The sequence below is a fragment of the Lithobates pipiens genome, unplaced genomic scaffold (genome assembly GCF_037356315.1).
Source record: "Lithobates pipiens isolate NorthernLeopardFrog02 unplaced genomic scaffold, aLitPip1_a1.2 Scaffold_22, whole genome shotgun sequence".
Taxonomy (NCBI): Eukaryota; Metazoa; Chordata; class Amphibia; order Anura; family Ranidae; genus Lithobates; species Lithobates pipiens.
Window position 1 is genome coordinate 24,689,910 of NW_027507784.1, and position 18,791 is coordinate 24,708,700.

Sequence of the window (18,791 nt, forward strand, 5' to 3'; positions counted from 1 at the left end):
CCAACATACTGACTTAAGTTGCAGGACGCAAATTTAAAGGAAACTACACCTTGTTTTCTGTGAGTATTTACAGTTATTGCTGCTGTTATTGGCTGACATTATGATAGGCCTAAACATGTCATTTCTCACCAGGTGAAAAATGGGTCTAAGGGGATCATTTCTCACCCCCTTTATTGTGCTACTGGTCATACGCATAGCCTACCAGGCTGCTGAAAAGGTGCCAAGGAACCTAGACAACAGTATGTACAATCAGATATTTATGATATGGTCTTTATTACAATTGCCAGCATCTCCTTTAAACATTTGCTTCCTTCAATTATTAAATAGGTCATCTGCAACATGGCTGATGTTCTAAAACCCAACAACCACAATCATTGTATGTCTATGTGTGTTACAATTTAAAACCCAAATACAGCCAAAAGTTATAACCATAGAAGAAGCCCCATAGTATCTCAATGGGAATATTAATTTAACTGTACATAAAGCCAACATTTACATGTTTCTCAGGGTACAAAATTTCCGTAACGAAGTGGAGCCACCAAAACTTAAAGATACCACATCCCAAACATTTAATAACAATTATAGAGCGTGGGAAGAGGTAACCAACCTCACGGGACTTTTAACGGTATCGAAAATTACATATTTGTAAAGAAAATCACATAGAGATCACTCACGATAAGCTTTAAATAAAAAAATTCATAGAAATGTATTATGAACGAAACAAATAATAACAAGTTTTGCTAAAAAAAACACCTGCACAGATACAAATCCATGCAATACATGATGATTTTGAAGAATCAATTTAGAACTCAGTCAGTGTGATATGATGCTCAACATGTTTCACTCATAGACGAGTTTCTTCAGGAGCTTTAAATATCATTGACATGTGTAATACTGTATGGATAGACATATAAAGAGAATCGTTAGATATAAGGTGCATATACAGTGATATAGTCATGGTTTAAAAAAAGAGACCAAAAATGGATATAAATTACTACAAAGAACAACATATATATATATATATATATATATATATATATATATATATATATATAAACACAATAACTAGGGCATCTAAGTCGTTCAAGATTAAAGGGCTGGAAGATCCCATACTCACCCACTGTATATTCGCAAAGTAATTCGATCAAAAATAACCGAATGAAATGAAAACCATAATGGAGAGCCTCAGTGATAAATAGATGGGGAACGTCCAGGCCAATAAGTGCTTGCAGGGAAACTCTTCAGAGTATCAGTCTAGATACATAAACAAAAAGAACTATAATCTATAGAGAATGATATTTTCATTTGGGATCGCAGATTTAGTGATATATATGAAATAAATAAATGATCTGAAAAAGTAAATAGTTTAATTACCTGATAGAATCAATTGAATAGATAAAAACCCAAACAAGTGAGAAAAAAAGGGCAACCATAGCCAATCTGCGGCTCCATAAGGAGATATAACCCCCAGCCACTCAGACCCGGAATAGGATTCAATTCACAGTGCAAAAGACATATCTGATCTAATAGAGATAAAGAACAAAAAACAAACCAGAAGCAAGAGCGAAAGTTAGCTCTGGTGGTATATATATATATATATATATATATATATATATATATATATGTTGTTCTTTGTAGTAATTTATATCCATTTTTGGTCTCTTTTTTGAAACCATGACTATAACACTGTATATGCACCTTATATCTAACAATTCTCTTTATATGTCTATCCATACAGTATTACACATGTCAATGATATTTAAAGCTCCTGAAGAAACTTGTCTATGAGTGAAACATGTTGAGCATCATAGCACACTGACTGAGTTCTAAATTTATTCTTCAAAATTATCATGTATTGTGTGGATTTGTATCTGTGCAGGTGTTTTTTTAGCAAAACTTGTTATTATTTGTTTTGTTCATAATACATTTCTATGAATTTTTTTATTTAAAGCTTATCGTGAGTGATGTCTATGTGATTTTCTTTACAAATATGTAATTTTCGATACCGTTAAAAGTCCCGTGAGGTTGGTTACCTCTTCCCACGCTCTATAATTGTTATTTTCTCGGGGTACAGTTTACGCACAATAAATGTTTCAAATTTCCCATATAACTCTGCAAATCTTTACTTTTTGAGTTCAGGTCTACTTTAATGCCTTCTGTATCCTCTGTTTCCAGTTAATATTTGTACTGAAAGTTGTTACCCCCATGACTGTTCTGATGTGTGGGCTCAAGGTCTGAGGACAGATGGAGTATATCTCATCTACCCCGGGGGGCTCAAAACCCCAATACCTGTGTACTGTGATATGACCGGAAAAGATGGACCCTGGACGGTGAGTACTCACTAACCCAACTCTGATCCCAACCGTTATCATCCTCTCAACTATTTTAAAAAGTGTTGACTTTGCTGATTGTCTGGAAAGGTACTCACTCCTCCAGGTTACAATATAGGCAGCAGTGGTTATTCACATTCAACTAGACTTTTTCTGTAATGTGAAGACTATTCTCTGCTCACCCAAATGTCTTCCTTGGTGTTAATGACTGTCCAGAACAAGCCTATTGGGGGTAAAACACTGGAGGGGAAGAATATATGGCAGGAAGTGCCTCAGGTATTTAATATCTCTCCCATCATGTACAGTAGGCCCCCCCAAGCCTGCTGATGGGCCAGATGTTAAATATCCTTAACACAGAACGTTAACTTGTTTTTTAGAGTAAGGAAGGGTTATAACTCCTTACCCTGCTTCTAATATTTATCTGTGAAGTAACAGTTTTCTCTGAGTCCATCCTCATCCCATCATGTGTTGAGCCCTCTTGGAACGTCTAGACTGTTTTATATGACTTATTTCCCAACAATTAAAATGATCTTGGACTCTTTCAACTGGTTTTGGCCTGGTTCTCCTTTTTATATTTCTATGGTTTAGGGTACAGTCTGGTGCCTATTGAGGAAAGCCTTGCTGTATGGAAGCCACCTCAGCAGAGCTATTGAGCTTGTTTAAAGTTTTCCTTCATCTGACTACACAAGCAAATCGAAAAATTCCCAGAAAATCTTTGATTGTAATGCTCTGGAACTTTTTTTTATTGCTGTCTCTGTCCCCTTTGCTGTTTTTTACTCCCTTGTTGTCTAGTAAAACCATTGTCAATGGCACAGAAAGTGAGGGGAAATCTCCTTAATGGCTTCCGGACCAGCCGCTGCAGTTGTACTGCGGCAGGTTAGCTCCCCTGCGTGAAACCACATAACTGTACATGGGCTTGCAGGGTCCAGATAGCTGCACAACGAGGGGGTGCCGATGCTCGTGGCCAATGGTCGCGATGACTGCCGGCCACGAGCGATCGTGACCAGGAGACACAGAACAGGGACAAGTGTGTGCAAACACACACTTCCCTGTTCTGTTCTGACAGGAGTGACAGATCGTGTGTTCCTATTAGCTAGGAATCACGATCAGTCATTTCCTCTAGTTAGTCCCCTCCCTCTTCAGTTAGAATCACCTCCCAGGGAACACAGTTAACCCCTCGATCGCCCCTAGTGTTAACCCCTTCACTGCCAGTGAAATTTTTACAGTGATCAATGCATTTTTAATCACACTGATTGTTGCCAATGGTTCCAAAAATGTCAGAAATTGTCCGATGTGTCCGCCATAATGTCGCAATCATGATAAAAATCGCAGATCGCCGCCATTACTAGTAACAAAAATAAAAAATAAAAATGCTATAAATCTATCCCCTATATTATATACGCTATCATTTTTGTGCAAACCAATCAATATACGCTTATTGAGATTTTTTTTAACCAAAAATATGTAGAAGAATACATATCGGCCTAAACTGTGGAAAAAAAAAAGTTTTTTTATATACTTTTGGGGGATATTTATTATAGCAAAAAGTAAAAAAGAATGTAATTTTTTTCAAAATTCTTTTTTGTTTATAGCGCAAAAAAAAAAAAAAACGCAGAGGCGATCAAATACCACCAAAAGAAAGCTTTATTTGTGGGAAAAAAGGAACGTAAATTTTGTTTGGGTGCCACATCACACGACCGCGCAATTTTCAGTTAAAGCGACGCAGCGCCAAATCGCAAAAAGTGCTCTGTTCAGGAAGGGGTAAATTCGTCTGGGGCTGAAGTGGTTAAAGAAGCCCCAGATAGAAGTAAAAACCCAGCAGGAATTCTAATCTTTCCATGTCTATCTGCAACTAAAAAAAGGTTTTTACTTTGAAGTCTACTTTCATGTCCACTGGCATGTCAACTGTGTTGTTGCAGGTCTTTCAGAGGAGGATTGATGGAAATGTGAACTTTTATCGAGGTTGGACAGAGTATAAAGCCGGATTTGGAAAAGCAGATGGAGAGTATTGGCTCGGTAAAGATTTCATAAAGCAGCTGACACAGATACATTCAATTTAAACAATGACTTTAGGGCAATAAAAACATTCAACATAAAAATAGTGAATTTCAATTGATTAATGCTGCCCTTTCCTTCCCCACTTTTGACAACATGGCTCCTCAGTAGGGATGAGCCGAACATCCCCCGGTTCGGTTCGCACCAGAACTTTCGAACGGACCCCAAATTCGTACGAAGTTTAGAACCCCATTGAAGTCTATGGGACTCGAAGGTTCGAAATTAAAAGTGCTAATTTTAACGGCTAATATGCAAGATGCTGTCCTAAAAAGGGTTTGGGGACCTGGCTCCTGCCCCAGAGGATATGGGTCAATGCCTAAAATGTTTTTAAAAATGGCCGTTTTGGCGGGAGCACTGATTTTAATGACGATTAAAGTGAAAAAAAAAGTGAAATATTCCTTTAAATATGATGCCTGGGGGGTGTCTGTAGTATGCCTGTGAAGTGCCACGTGTTTCCCGTGTTTAGAACAGTCCCAGCACAAAATGACATTAAACGGAAATAACACCATTTAAAACTGCTTGCGGTTTTAATGTTATATCTGGTTCCTGCAATATGGTTGAAAATCATTGAGAAAAATGGCATGGGTAGCCCCCCCTGCCCATTACCAGCCCCTTTGGGTCATGTACGCATATTAAGGGGAACCCCGTACCCATATTAAAAAAAGGAAATACGTGTGGCCCCCAGGCCCTATATACTCAGAACAGCAGTATACAGGCGGTGCAAACAAGACAGGGACTGTGTAGGTTTGTTGTGGTAAGTTGAATCTGTTTGTAATTTTCAACTGGTACATTTTTAAAGTGTAGCTCCAGTCAAAAAAACTATTTTTAAGCTTTTTGGAAAACATAGGGAAGGGTTATCACCCCTGTATAATTTGTTTTGTCGTCCATCTTTTTTCATCTCACTTCCTGTTGTCTCCTTCCGTTTGCAAGTAGGAGATGTTTGTAAGTTGGATGTTTGAAAGTAGGGGCCTGCCCTATATGCTCTGCAGAAATGGCGGAACAAGGTGTTGGTTTTGTCACAACATTGTAAGCCCTCAAAGTGACTCTTGGTGGGCGCTGGAGCGCCCTGCTGTGAACGATTATATCAAGAATTGTAATTACATGCCATTGTTGAACAGTGGTAGAAAAATTGACCTTTGGTGGTTGTGGTGCTGGTGCCACAACACTATAAGTCCTCACAGTTACTCTGGGTGGGCACAGGAATGAGCCCTCCTGTGAAATATTATATCAAGAATTGTAATTACATGTCCCTGTTAAACAGGGGCAGACAAATTGGGCCTTAGGCACTGGTGCTGGTGCCACGACACTGCAACCTGTCCCATATACTCTAGTTTTATTGCAGGAATTAGCCCTGCTGCAAAGCATTGCATCAAAAATTGTAATTAAACGCCCCTGTTAAACATATAAAAATAGGGTTGATGGCACTGGTGCTGGTACCACGACACTGCAACCTGTCCCATATACTCTAGTTTTATTGCAGGAATTAGCCCTGCTGCAAAGCATTGCATCAAAAATTGTAATTAAACGCCCCTGTTAAACAGGGGCAGAAAAATTGGGCCTTAAGCACTGGTGCTGGTGCCATCACACTGCAACCTCTCCCATATACTCTAGTTGTAGTGCAGGAATTAGCCCTGCTGCAAAGCATTGCATCAAAAATTGTAATTAAACGCCCCTGTTAAACAGGGGCATAAAAATTGGGCCTTAGGCATCACCCAGAACCAGAAATGTTCTTCCAACATATCAGCGGAGGAGGAAGAGGATAGACAATCAACATAACAGGACAGTCACTCAGCATCAGCATAGGCAGTCTTGAAGGGATGTGATACTTCAAAAAAAATTATTCGGTTACATCAGCTTCAGGTGCTTGGTAGCTGTGGGTGATCCAACCAAGACTGATTCATCTTGATGAAGGTCAGTCGATCAACTGATTCAGTGGACAGGCGCACCCTGTGATCGGTAACAAAGCCACCAGCAGCACTGAAGGTGCGTTCCGAAAGAACGCTGGATACAGGACAGGCCAGTAGCTCAATTGCATACTGTGCAAGCTCTGGCCAGTGATCCATCCTCAAGACCCAGTAAGCCAGAGGATTTTTGGTGGGAAAGGTGTCCAAGTCTGACCTTGCCCCTAGGTATTCCTGCACCATGTAAATCAGACGCTGGTGATGGTTGCTGGAACCGATCATACCTTGGGGCTGCGGACTAAAAAATTGTCTGAAAGCATCGGTCAGACGGCCACCTTCTCCACCGCTCCTTCTGACCGATACCTCAGCAACACGTTGTCCAGGACCAGGAGTTTGTAACCTCCCAGTCTCTGGGAACGCGTTGCACAGACCTTTCTGCAAGGCCTCCGGAGATGTCTCATCCTCTGCTCCCTCTGTGACGGCAAGATAAGGTCGGCAACCTTACCCTTGTACCGTGGATCAAGGAGAGTGGCCAGCCAGTAATGGTCCCTCTCATTGATCCGAAGAATACGAGGATCCTTCCGCAGGCTTTGCAGGATCAGGGAGGCCATGCAGCGTAGGTTAGCTGAGGCATTTGGTCCGGAGTCCTCTGGGTCACTAAGGACAACATGATCCGCAGCTACCTCCTCCCAGCCACGTACAAGTCCACGTGTTTCTTGGGACTGTAAATCATCCCTACAAGACTGCTGCTGCTGCTGATGCTGAGTGCCAGCCTCCACCTCCATGCTGACACAATCATCCTCCTCCTCCTCCTCTTCCTCTTCATCCTCTTCCTGTGTGATGGGTGGCACAGCAGGAACACTGTCTGGATAAAGGGGGCCTTGAGAGGCAAGGAAGTCCTCCTCTTCCTGCCTCTGTTCTGCCTCAAGTGCCCTGTCCATTATTCCATGCAGCGTATGCTCCAAGAGGTGGACAAGAGGTACAGTATCACTGATGCATGCACTGTCACTGCTCACCATCCTTGTGGCCTCCTCAAATGGTGACAGGACAGTGCATGCATCCCTGATCATGCCCCACTGGCGTGGTGAGAAAAAACCGAACTCCCCTGACCCTGTCCTGGTGCCATAGTCGCACAGGTACTCATTGATGGCCCTCTGCTGCATGTGCAGCCACTGCAGCATGACCAACGTTGAGTTCCACCTGGTGGGCATGTCTCATATTAGGCGGTTCTTGGGCAGGTTCAACTCCTTTTGGAGCTCAGCCAGCCGAGCACAGGCATTAAATGATTGGCGGAAATGCACACAGACTTTCCTGGCCTGCTTCAGGACATCCTGTAAGCCCGGGTACCTGCCCAAGAACTGCTGCACCACCAGGTTAAGGACGTGAGCTATACAGGGCACATGGGTCAGTTGTCCCTGTCGGAGGGTGGAGAGGAGGCTGGTGCCATTGTCGCAAACCACCATTCCTGGCTTAAGCTGGCGTAGCGTCAACCACCTCTCGGCCTGCCACTGCAGAGCTGACAAAATATCTGCCCCAGTGTGGCCCCTGTCCCCCAAACAAACCAGCGCAAGCACGGCATGGCATTGTTTTGCCTGCGTATTTGCGTAGCCCCTGGAACGCCTACGGAGCACCGCTGGTTCTGAGGACAGAACACTGGAAGAGGCCATGGAGGAAGAAGAAGAGGAGGGGGTGGAGGAGAGAGGTGTGTCACAACCAATAGTTGCATTTTGGAGGCGTGGTGGCGAAACAACCTCCAACACTACTGCACCTTGTCCTGCATCCTTCCCAGCTGCCAGAAGAGTGACCCAATGGGCCGTGAAAGACAGGTAACGTCCCTGTCCATGCCTGCTGGACCATGAGTCAGCGGTAATATGCACCTTACCGCTGACCACCCTGTCCAACGAGGCAAGGACATTGCCTTCCACATGCTGGTAGAGAGCCGGAATCGCCTTCCTTGAGAAAAAGTGGCGTTTGGGGACCTGCCACTGAGGAACCGCACATTGTACAAACTCACGGAAGGGGGCCGAGTCTACCCACTGAAAAGGCAGCAGTTGAAGTGCTAGCAATTTAGCCAAGCTAGCATTCAACCGCTGGGCATGTGCATGGCTGGGAGTGAACTTCTTTCGCCGGTCCAGCAGCTGGGGCAGGGACATTTGCCTGCTATAATCAGACGTGGGTGTACTGCTAGCAGAGTGCCCGAAAGCTGCCCCTCGGTGTGCTGCCCCTAAGCTGGCCCCCGGAGGGCATCCTGCCTCCTTGGTCATGTGCCTCCTCCTCCTCCTCCTCTCTCCTACCAGGCACCCACGTGGAGTCAGTGCTCTCATCATCCCCTCCCTCTTCATCGCTGGAGCAAACCTGGCAGTATGCTGCAGCTTGTGGAACATGACTGCCAGATTGCTGTCCTTATTGAGCATCCCCTCTCTCTGCATTCCCGCTACTGCCTTCCTCTAGCTGAGTATCATCATCAGAGCCTACAAAACACTGGGCATCCTCCTGGAGCATGTACCCAACACTATGCTCAAAGAGTTCAGGAGACTCCTCAGGAGGACGTGGTGGGTCTAGGGAAGGAGTCACCGATGATGACATTGAGAGGAGGGAAGACGATGCGTTGGCAGCTGCTTTGTTAGTACCCTAAGACTGGGTGAGAGAGGATGAGGAGGATGAAGAGGGCTTGGTCATCCACTCTACCAAGTCGTTGGCATGTTGCTGCTCAACATGTCAAGCTGCTGAAAAGAAGGACAAGCGTGTCCCATGGCCACGTGCTGATGATGACGATGCACGACCAGCACTGTTGTCTCTAGACACAGAGCCTGCTTGCCCTCTTTTATCGGCTTGCGCCTGTCTGCCTCTCCTTGCTGTCCTTCCAGACATGGTAATGGCCTGAAGGGAGTTGGGAAAACCAGCAATTGGGTAGTGTATATTGTGCTGGAGGCACACACAACTTCCACTAACTCCTGCAGATGGCTGATGGCTCAAATAGAGAAGAGCTATGTAGGTGGATATAGCGGTGTATACTGGGTTCAGAGCATGCAGACAGCACGCACAATCTCCTACCGCTGGCTGCAAGCTCTATTTAAAACGAGCAAGATAGTTTGCTATGTAGGTGGGTATAGCGGTGTATACTGGGTTCAGAGCACGCAGACAGAACGCACATGCTCCTACCGCTGACTGCAAGCTCTATTTAAAACGAGCAAGATAGTTTGCTATATAGGTGGATATATCGGTGTATACTGGGTTCAGAGCACGCAGACAGCACGCACAAGCTCCTACCGCTGACTGCAAGCTCTATTTAAAACGAGCAAGATAGTTTGCTATATAGGTGGATATAGCGGTGTATACTGGGTTCAGATATACTGGGTTCAGAGCACACAGACAGCACGCACAATCTCCTACCCCTGACTGCAAGCTCTATTTAAAACGAGCAGGATAGTTTGCTATATAGGTGGATATAGCGGTGTATACTGGGTTCAGAGCACGCAGACAGCACGCACAAGCTCCTACCGCTGACTGCAAGCTCTATTTAAAATGAGCAAGATAGTTTGCTATATAGGTGGATATAGCGGTGTATACTGGGTTCAGAGCACGCAGACAGCACGCACAAGCTCCTCCCGCCTACTGCAAGCTCTATTTAAAACGAGCAAGATAGTTTGCTATATAGGTGGATATAGCGGTGTATACTGAGTTCAGAGCATGCAGACAGCACGCACAAGCTCCTACCGCTGACTGCAAACTCTAAAAGATAGATATATCGCTAGCTATATAGGTGAATATAGCGGTGTATACTGCGGTCAGGGCACGCAGACAACAACCACTACAGAAGAGCAAGAACGAAAAATCGGCCGATAACGATCAGTGTATACTGTGTTGAAGGTACACAGAACACCCACTAACTGCTACAGACGCCAACACACTACACAAGGCCGCCGCGCTGGCGGCCTTATATAGTGTGGGGCGTGTACTATACGGTCTGAGCTATGATTGGCCACAGGCATCCTGCCTGTGGCCAATCATGGCTCTCCTCGCTGCCGGCGCTGTGATTGGCCAAGCATGCGGGGTCACAGTGCATGCTTGGCCAATCATGAGTCAGCAATGCACTGCGTCATCGCAGTGCATTGTGGGCCGTGAACGCCACATGAATTTGGCGCGAACGGCCCATAACGTTCGGAATTCGCCGAACGGGCTAACAGCGGAAGTTCGAGTCGAACGTATGTTCAACTCGAACCCGAAGCTCATCCCTATTCCTCAGTAATCAGCATGGGTTTACAAAAGGTTGTTCTTACCAGACCTGTTAACATTCTACGAGGAAGTGAGGTGCCTTCTAGACAGGGGAAGGCCTGTGGATTTAGTCTACCTGGGTTTTGCAAAAGTATTTGATATTGTCCCCCATAAACTATTCATTTACAAGCTGATGTCTGTAGGCATGGACCATAAGGTTTGTTCTTGGTAAAAACTGGTTACAGGGACCTGTCCATAGAGTGGTGATAAATAACATGTACTCAGACCAGTCTGGAGTGGTAAGTGGGGTACCCCAAAGTTCTGTCTTGGGACCAATTCTACTCAATTTATTCACACATGATATAGTTGATGGGATAAATAGCTCAAGCTCAGTTTTTGCAGATGACACAAAATTAAACAGGGCAATAACTTCACATCAGGATAGAGAAATTTTACAGAAAGACATAAAAGATAACGGAATGAGCATATACATGACAAATGATGTTTAAAGTAATGCACTTTGGGGCAAAAAACAGTGACGCAAACTACCCACTGAGGGGTGAGCCGCTGGGGGAATCAAGGATGGAGAATGATCTGGGAGTCCTAGTAGATGACAGACTATGGAGTCAAAAGTTTTGTGGACACTTGACCATAACACTTATATGAGCTTGTTGGACATCCTATTCCAAAACAATAGACATTAATATGGAGATTTCCCTTTCTACTATAATCGCCTCCACTCTTCTCTAAAGGCTTTCTCAGAAGTGTGTCTATAGGAATTTGTGCCCATTTGTGAGGTCAGGTACTGATGTGATCCAGAAGACTTGGTTTACCATCGGTGCGCCAATTCTTGCCAAAGATGTTGAGTAGAGTTGAGGTCAAGGCTCTGTAGAGGCCACACGAGTTCCTCCACACCAATCTGAACACGTCGTTATGGAGCTGGTTTTGTGCAGGAGGACACAGTCATGATGGAAAAGGAAGGGCCTTCACCAAACTGCTGTCACAATTATTTACAATGTCTTTGTATGCTGTAGGAATAACAGTACTCTTCACTGGAAATACCTGAACTTCATCATTGGGAGGGATGTCTTTGTGCTTTGGCCATATAGTTACGCAACTCCAGAACAATAAATAAAATCCCTGGACTTGTAGCCTAAGTCAACCCATGTGTTTACAGACCATATTTCTTAGGGTAACCTCTTGTGGTTTCTCCACTTCAGGTCTGCAGAACATTTACCTCCTAACCCTGAAGAAGTCCTATCGTCTTAGAATTGATCTGAAGGATTGGGACAATGTTGCTCGTCATGTAACCTATAAAAACTTCTCTCTTTCCCGCCTGGCCATCAACCCTGAGGAAGATGGCTACAAACTGCACATCGAGGGGTTTACAGAGGGAGATCCAACCAAACCCGCTGGTATGAAAAATACTTTTTTATGATCACATTGTACATTGTTACTGCATGGAGAGTGTTCTTTTTATCTGCATTGTAGACATCACCAGATACACAATACAAATTACCTCTAATGGGGCAGGGAGTCCTAATTTTATTGCACAGATTTGAGCCTAAAACCATTTTTTTTCAGTTTTGGATGGAATGTGGAAGATGTGCTTGTATTTGTTCAGCTACTTTGCAGATAAGCAATGAAACGGAAACCCTGTTGTTTATTAATGTGCTTTTACTAAACAAAAATGGTGCATGTACAAACAACTTACAGTTTTTGAAAAAACGACACGAGTTATACAAACTCTTGCAAGCATGAATACACACACAAGCTAACTAGCCTTTCCTTACAAATGAATATTGCCGATAATATTTATGTGATAAGGGCACACTATAAAACCATTTAGCTTCTTTATAGCTGATCCAGCTATGTACAGGAATCCATTCATTAAAGGGGCTTGTAAAGGTTCGTTTTTTATTTTCTAAATAGGTTCCTTTAAGCTAGTGCATTGTTGGTTCACTTACCTTTTCCTTCGATTTCCCTTCTAAGGCTGGGTTCACACTGCTGCGGGGGGAGATCCGGATGTGATTCGCACCGCAAATCACATCCGATCTCCGTAGCGATGCGAGTTCAGCCATACAGATAGTATGGCTGAATTCGCATCGGTCCCGCAGCAAACTCGCACGGGACCCTTTTTTTGGTCCGCAACAGAATCGGATCGCATGGGTGTTCACACCATGCGATCCGATTCCTGTGCGAGTCGGCAGATTGCACTGCGATATGCGGACGGATCTGGGGGTGTCATTAACATATCATTGACACTCCCAGCCGTCCGCATAGGGCAGTGTGAACTGCCGGCGGGAGGTGTGCGATGCGGGAAAACGCCGCGGATTCGCGGCGTTCCCGCATCGCAGCGGTGTGAACCCGGCCTAAATGTTTTTTTTCTTTGTCTGAATTTCTCACTTCCTGTTTCTTCTCAGTAAACTTCACACCATCATCTGAGCCGTGTTTAGCCAGCCAGAACAGCTTACTGAGGAGGAACAGGAAGTGAGAAATTCAGACAAAGAAAACAAAGAAAAAAAATATTTAGAAGGGAAATCAAAGGAAAAGGTAAGTGAACCAACAATGCACTAGCTTAAAGGAACCTATTTAGAAAATAAAAAAATGAACCTTTACAACCACTTTAAGAGTTCCAAGGAACGCACCATGTTGATATTCTTCTCTTGCAGTCCAGATTTAGTATTATTCTCAGCTGAAGTTCACCTTCCAGTTTGTGCAGCTTGCTTCATATTGGCGTACCCTTATCTACGTCCATCATCTTCTTACATCGTTTTTCTTTTTTATAAAATCTGCTCCCAACCCCAAACTCTAGATTTCATTGCAATAAATTTGAGAAAAATCCTGGACAGCCTCACTCAAGAAAATTTGTTGCCTTTATTGAGTAAAAAATCAAAAATGCATGCCACAGCAGAATGGGCAGAAGAGCTGACGCGTTTCACACTACAAACAGTGCTTAATCTTCTGTCCGTTCTGCTGTGGCATGTATTTTTGATTTTTTTACACAATAAAGGCAACTAATTTTCTTGAGTGTGGCTGTACAGGATTTTTCTCAAATGTATTGCTATATGCATTGCCAGCACCTGGGTCTTCCAGTCTAGAGGAGAGGTTCATTCCTAACTGACCTGCCTGGAGCAGTGATATTTCTTTCCCTCTAGATTGCATTGTACTATCATACCACGGGTCGAATTTGTCAAAAGTTTAAGTTGTTTTTTATCTTTTTTTACATATCTTAGGTATAGTGTTTGACACGAGCTCCTCTAAGGCTACTTTCACACGTGTGCAGACATAACAACCAGCAACTGTTAAGACATTACACACTGTGGTCAGGAGGAGTATGAATCATACAGCACAGATTACAGGAGTTGCACAGTCAGGAGTATATATTGCACAGTACGGATTACAGAGATCAGTGGCCAGGATTATGTAATATACAGCACGGTTTACAGAGAGCAGTGGCCAGGAGTATGTAATATACAGCACAGATTACAGAGTGCAGTGGCCAGGAGTATATAATATACAGCACAGATTACAGAGAGTAATGGCACATCAGTGATTATCCATGCCACATCAGTGCTCATCTGTGCCACATCCATGCCACATCAGTGCTCATCCGTTCCAGTAATATACAGCACAGATTACAGAGAGTAATGGTCAGGGGTATGCAATATACAGTACAGATTACAGAGTGCAGTGGTCAGGAATATGAAATATACAGCACCAATTATAGAGTGCAGTGGTCAGGAGTATGTAATATACAGCACAGATTACAGAGTGCAGTGGTAAGGAGTATGTAATATACAGAACAGATTACACAGTGCAGTAGTCAGGACTATATTATATACAGTACAGAGTGCAGTGGTCAGGAATATGAAATATACAGCACCAATTATAGAGTGCAGTGGTAAGGAGTATGTAATATACAGAACAGATTACACAGTGCAGTAGTCAGGACTATATAATATAATGCACAGATTACAGAGTGCAGTAGTCAGGACTTTATAATATACAGCACAGATTACAGAGAGTAATGGCACATCAGTGATTATCCATGCCACATCAGTGGTCATCTGTGCCACATCCGTGCCACATCAGTGCTCACCTGTGCCACATCCATGCCACTATAGTGCCCATCAGTGCCTCACAAACGTGTAATAGGTAGGAAATTAGATTTGAAATGTATGTCCCTAGAACACCTGATGGTGCTCCCTGCATGTTCGGCCTCGTTATGTGGCCAGGCTGTGTAAAAGTCTCACACATGTGGTATCACGTTACTCAGGAGGAGTAGAAGAATGTGTTTTGGGGTATAATTTTTGCTATGTACATGCTTTGTGTTAGAAATATCTTATAAGTGGACAACTTTGTGTAAAAAAAAAAAAAATATGTTTTCATTTTCTTTCCATGTTTTCCAAAAACCTGTGGGAAAAAATGACATGTTCAAAAGACTCATTACGTCTCATAGATTATTTGTTGGGGTGTTTCACTTCCAAAATGGGGTAATTTTTGGGGCATTTCCATTGTCCTGGTGCTCCGGGGCCTTCAAAAGTGTAATGCCGCGTACACACGACCGGACTTTTCGAGGGACTAGGTCCGACAGACTTTCGACGGAGTTCTGACAGAGTTCTGACGGACTTTCCGAATGAACGGACTTGGCCACACACAATCACACCAAAGTCCGACGGATTTGAACGTGATGACCTACCACCGGACTAGAATAAGGAAGTTCATAGCCAGTAGCCAATAGGTGCCCTCGCGTCGGTTTTTGTCCGTCGGACTAGCATATACACGAGCGGATTTCTCAGTAGGAACTGGGTCCGGCGGAGTTCTGGCGGAAAAATTTGAAACATGTTCCATTTCTAAAGTCTGTCAGACTTTTGCAAATCAAAAGTCCGCTGCAGCCCACACACGATCGAATGGTCTGCCAGAATCATTCCATCAGACTTTTGATGTTGAAAAGTCCGGTCGTGTGTACGTGGCATTAGAAGTAGTCAAGAAATTAAATGTGCAATTTATGTCCCTAGAACACCTGACGGTGCTCTGTACAATGCCTCTGTATGTGGCCACTAGTCTCACACATGTGGTATCGATATACTTAGGAGGAGTAGCAGAATGTATTTTGGGGTGTAATTCCTGGTATGCATATGCCATGTGAGAGAAATAACCTGTTAATATGACAATTTTGTGGAAAAAAATATCTTAATTTTGAAAACAATTGTGGGACAATTGTGGGAAAAAACTACAACTTAAAAAAACTCCACATGCCTCTTACTAAATACCTTGGAATGTCTACTTTCCAAAAAAAGGTCATTTGGGGGGTATTTGTACTTTCCTGGCTTTGTAGTGTCTCAAGAAATTACTGTAGATAGGTCGTTCAGATGTGATCCATTTTTATTGATTGGCACCATACAGGGCTGCTGATAGAAATCATGGGGCCCCATACAGCCTACCTGACAGGGCCCCCTTCAGCTCCACCTCTGGCCCCGCCCCTGGTCCCTTCTTTTAGCCCCACCCCTGGCCCCTCCATAATGCCATTGGCAGCATGGGTGGCACTGTCTGCAGCTCATTACGGCATTGGCAGCACAGGTGGCACTGTCTGAAGCACATTACGAGATCAGCGTCATGGGTGGCACTGTCTCTGCAGGCAGCACATGCGTTATGTCCCATAAAACATGTGCTACCTGCAGACAGTGCCACCCATGCTGCCAATGCCATACTGTGCTGCAGACAGTGCCACCCATAACGCCAATGCCATAAAGCATGTGCTACCTGCTGACAGTGCCACCCATGCTGCCAATGCCATATTGTGCTGCAGACAGTGCCACCCATGCAGCCAATGACATAATGCCATTGGCAGCATGGGTGGCACTGTCTCTGCAGGCAGCAAATGCGTTAACGTCATGGGTGGCACTGTCTGCAGCACATTACGGCATTGGTGGCATGGGTGGCACTGTCTCTGCAGGCAGCCCATAACGCATGTGCTTCCTGCAGACAGTGCCACCCATGCCATTAATGCCATAATGTATAGATGCTTCTGCAGTAGTAGTAGATCTTGAAGCCCCCCCCCCCCCCCCAAGCAAGCACACACATTTGTCATTGTTAGCTGGGCCCAAGGAGTCACTTCTTCCCTAATCCTGCTGCTGCCTGGACCGGAGTGTGCACAAACAATTACAGTCAGGTGGGATGCCGATGCCAGCTGCTTCTTTTTTGTCCTCTGCTGCCGCTGCTTGTCTGAGTTCGCCGCCTCACCGCTACTTCTCTCACGCGGAAAGAGGAATCACTCCGCAGCGCCAGGGGGACGGCACTAGCCAGCTGAGCCAGGATGAGGAGATGAGGAGCGGGCGCGGTAGAGATTCTTCCGCGCCCTAAATAGAAAAAATAGTCCCTCCCCTGCCGCCACCTTTTCTCCACATAGATATCAGTAAAGAAAAAAAAAAAACGTAAAAAGTAAACCGGGGGGGAGGGGGTTAGTTGTTTGTATTTAGGACTCTGATCGGTCATTGCTGGAGGATTTTTTTAAAATTATCTGTTCAGGTTACCCGGGCCCCCCTGCTGGCCGGGCCCGGTACAACAGGGCCAGTTGTACTGGCCTATCAGCGGCCCTGGCACCATAGCTTGTAGACTCTATAACTTTCAAAAAGACCAAATAATTTACACTGATTTCGGTTATTTTTACCAAAGATATGTAGCAGTATAAATTTTGGCCAAAATTTATAAAGAAAAATTACTAATTTGCAAAATTTTATAACAGAAACAAAGAAAAAAACTATTTGTTACAAAATTTTCGGTCTTTTTTCATTTATAGCACAAAAAATAAAAAACCACCAGAAAGTACTATTTGTCTGAAAAAAGGGCAACAATTTAAAGCGGGATTCCGCTCTTTTTTTATTTTTTTCTTACCTGTCTTACTGGTGGGCGAGTGCTACCTTCGATTGGCATCCACGTCCGGCGTTTATTTGACCCCCGGCGCGACAAATCTTTTCCTCAGGATGACTTATAAAAACCTGCTCTGGCGTTTTCCATTTTAACTGTGGGCGTCTGAAGCCCACAGGCATTTACTTCCTGGTATATGATGACGTCTGGCTCCCAGCATGCTCCGCTCTATCTTGCACATGCTCAGTGAGAGCAGTGACAAGGAAAGAAAAACTTTCATTGTCCCCCATGGATTCTTGGGAAATTTCCCAGGGACCATTGCGAGGACGATAGCCACGCCTACTCCCACGGGAGGACAACCCGGAAGTCAGCTGAAACATCAGAAATAAAAGGTAAGTAAATAATATTTTTTTTTTCAGGGTTCGTTTAGGTAAGTATGCTATCTGTTGATTTTAATAACATGAACTTTCATTTTTAGGTACCAAACCACTTTAATTTGGGTGCAGTGTTACATGACTGAGTAACTGGCATTATAAATGTGAGAGCAATGAAAGCTGAAAATTGGACTGGTTAGGAATGGAGTTTACTTGCCCAGTGAGTGGTTAAATTATTTTTTTATTATTATTTATTTATTTATTTATTATTATTTATTTATTTATTATTACTTGCACATATTGTACATAGAGTTGAACAGATATTTGAACGGACTACAGAAAAAGTTTTGATTTGATTTGGCCTGCTGGTATCTCTGCATCTGCATTGTTCCTTTAAATACATGTTTTTTTTTTTTAATGTTGCATTTTTTTCCTGCAGGCAATTCAATGCGAGGTCACGTTGGCATGAATTTTTCCACATATGATAATGACAGAGATATATACAGCGGCAATTGTGCACAGATACATCATGGAGGATTCTGGTACAGCAAATGTCACAATGCCAACCTAAATGGGAAATATCAGAATGGTACCACCAAGGAGTACGCTACAGGTGTGGTCTGGAATACTGCTAAAGGATACTACTATTCCTTCAAAGAGACGATGATGAAGATAGCGCCATCTGTGCCAGTAGCCTGAAATGGTTCGGTCTATTAAAAGGTTTTAAGTTGGTGATGCTTGTGTTATTATAAAAAAAAATTGAATTTGAGTCAACACAATTCGGTTAGTGGTATAAATAAATAAATAAAATAAGCTCTCATATGACTTCTTATCATGTCTAACAACAAACAACTCTACCTCTTGGGGCTTACACATGTCCGATGACTCTTCCTACCACCCATATTCCAAGGGACAGTCACCAAGTCCTGGATCTGTCTTACTAGAGCAGTGGGGGCCAATTTACTTTATTCTTGCTGAGGGTCCTCAATTGCAACCCTTGACATCACCAATGGGCACAACATTTTTAGTGAATGTTATACTAAAGA

General features: G+C 43.7%; 1 protein-coding gene across 1 annotated transcript; it reads left to right on the forward strand.

The window, feature by feature from the left end:
- The first annotated feature begins 2,189 nt into the window (after positions 1–2,189).
- LOC143923430 (microfibril-associated glycoprotein 4-like) lies at positions 2,190–18,531 on the forward strand. Its single transcript, XM_077447091.1, has 4 exons — positions 2,190–2,330; positions 4,250–4,346; positions 11,722–11,916; positions 18,185–18,531. The coding sequence occupies exons 1-4, from the start codon at positions 2,304–2,306 to the stop codon at positions 18,442–18,444; spliced, it is 579 nt and encodes a 192-aa protein (XP_077303217.1). The 5' UTR covers positions 2,190–2,303; the 3' UTR covers positions 18,445–18,531.
- Positions 18,532–18,791: the final 260 nt, after the last annotated feature.

Bases quoted from the DNA above. Each gene is read 5' to 3' on its own strand.
- LOC143923430 (XM_077447091.1), top strand. From the start codon at position 2,304: ATGACCGGAAAAGATGGACCCTGGACG. The intron at 4,347-11,721 runs GTAAAGATTTCA...TCTCCACTTCAG, and splicing joins AGATGGAGAGTATTGGCTCG to GTCTGCAGAACATTTACCTC. The intron at 11,917-18,184 runs GTATGAAAAATA...TTTTTCCTGCAG, and splicing joins AGATCCAACCAAACCCGCTG to GCAATTCAATGCGAGGTCAC.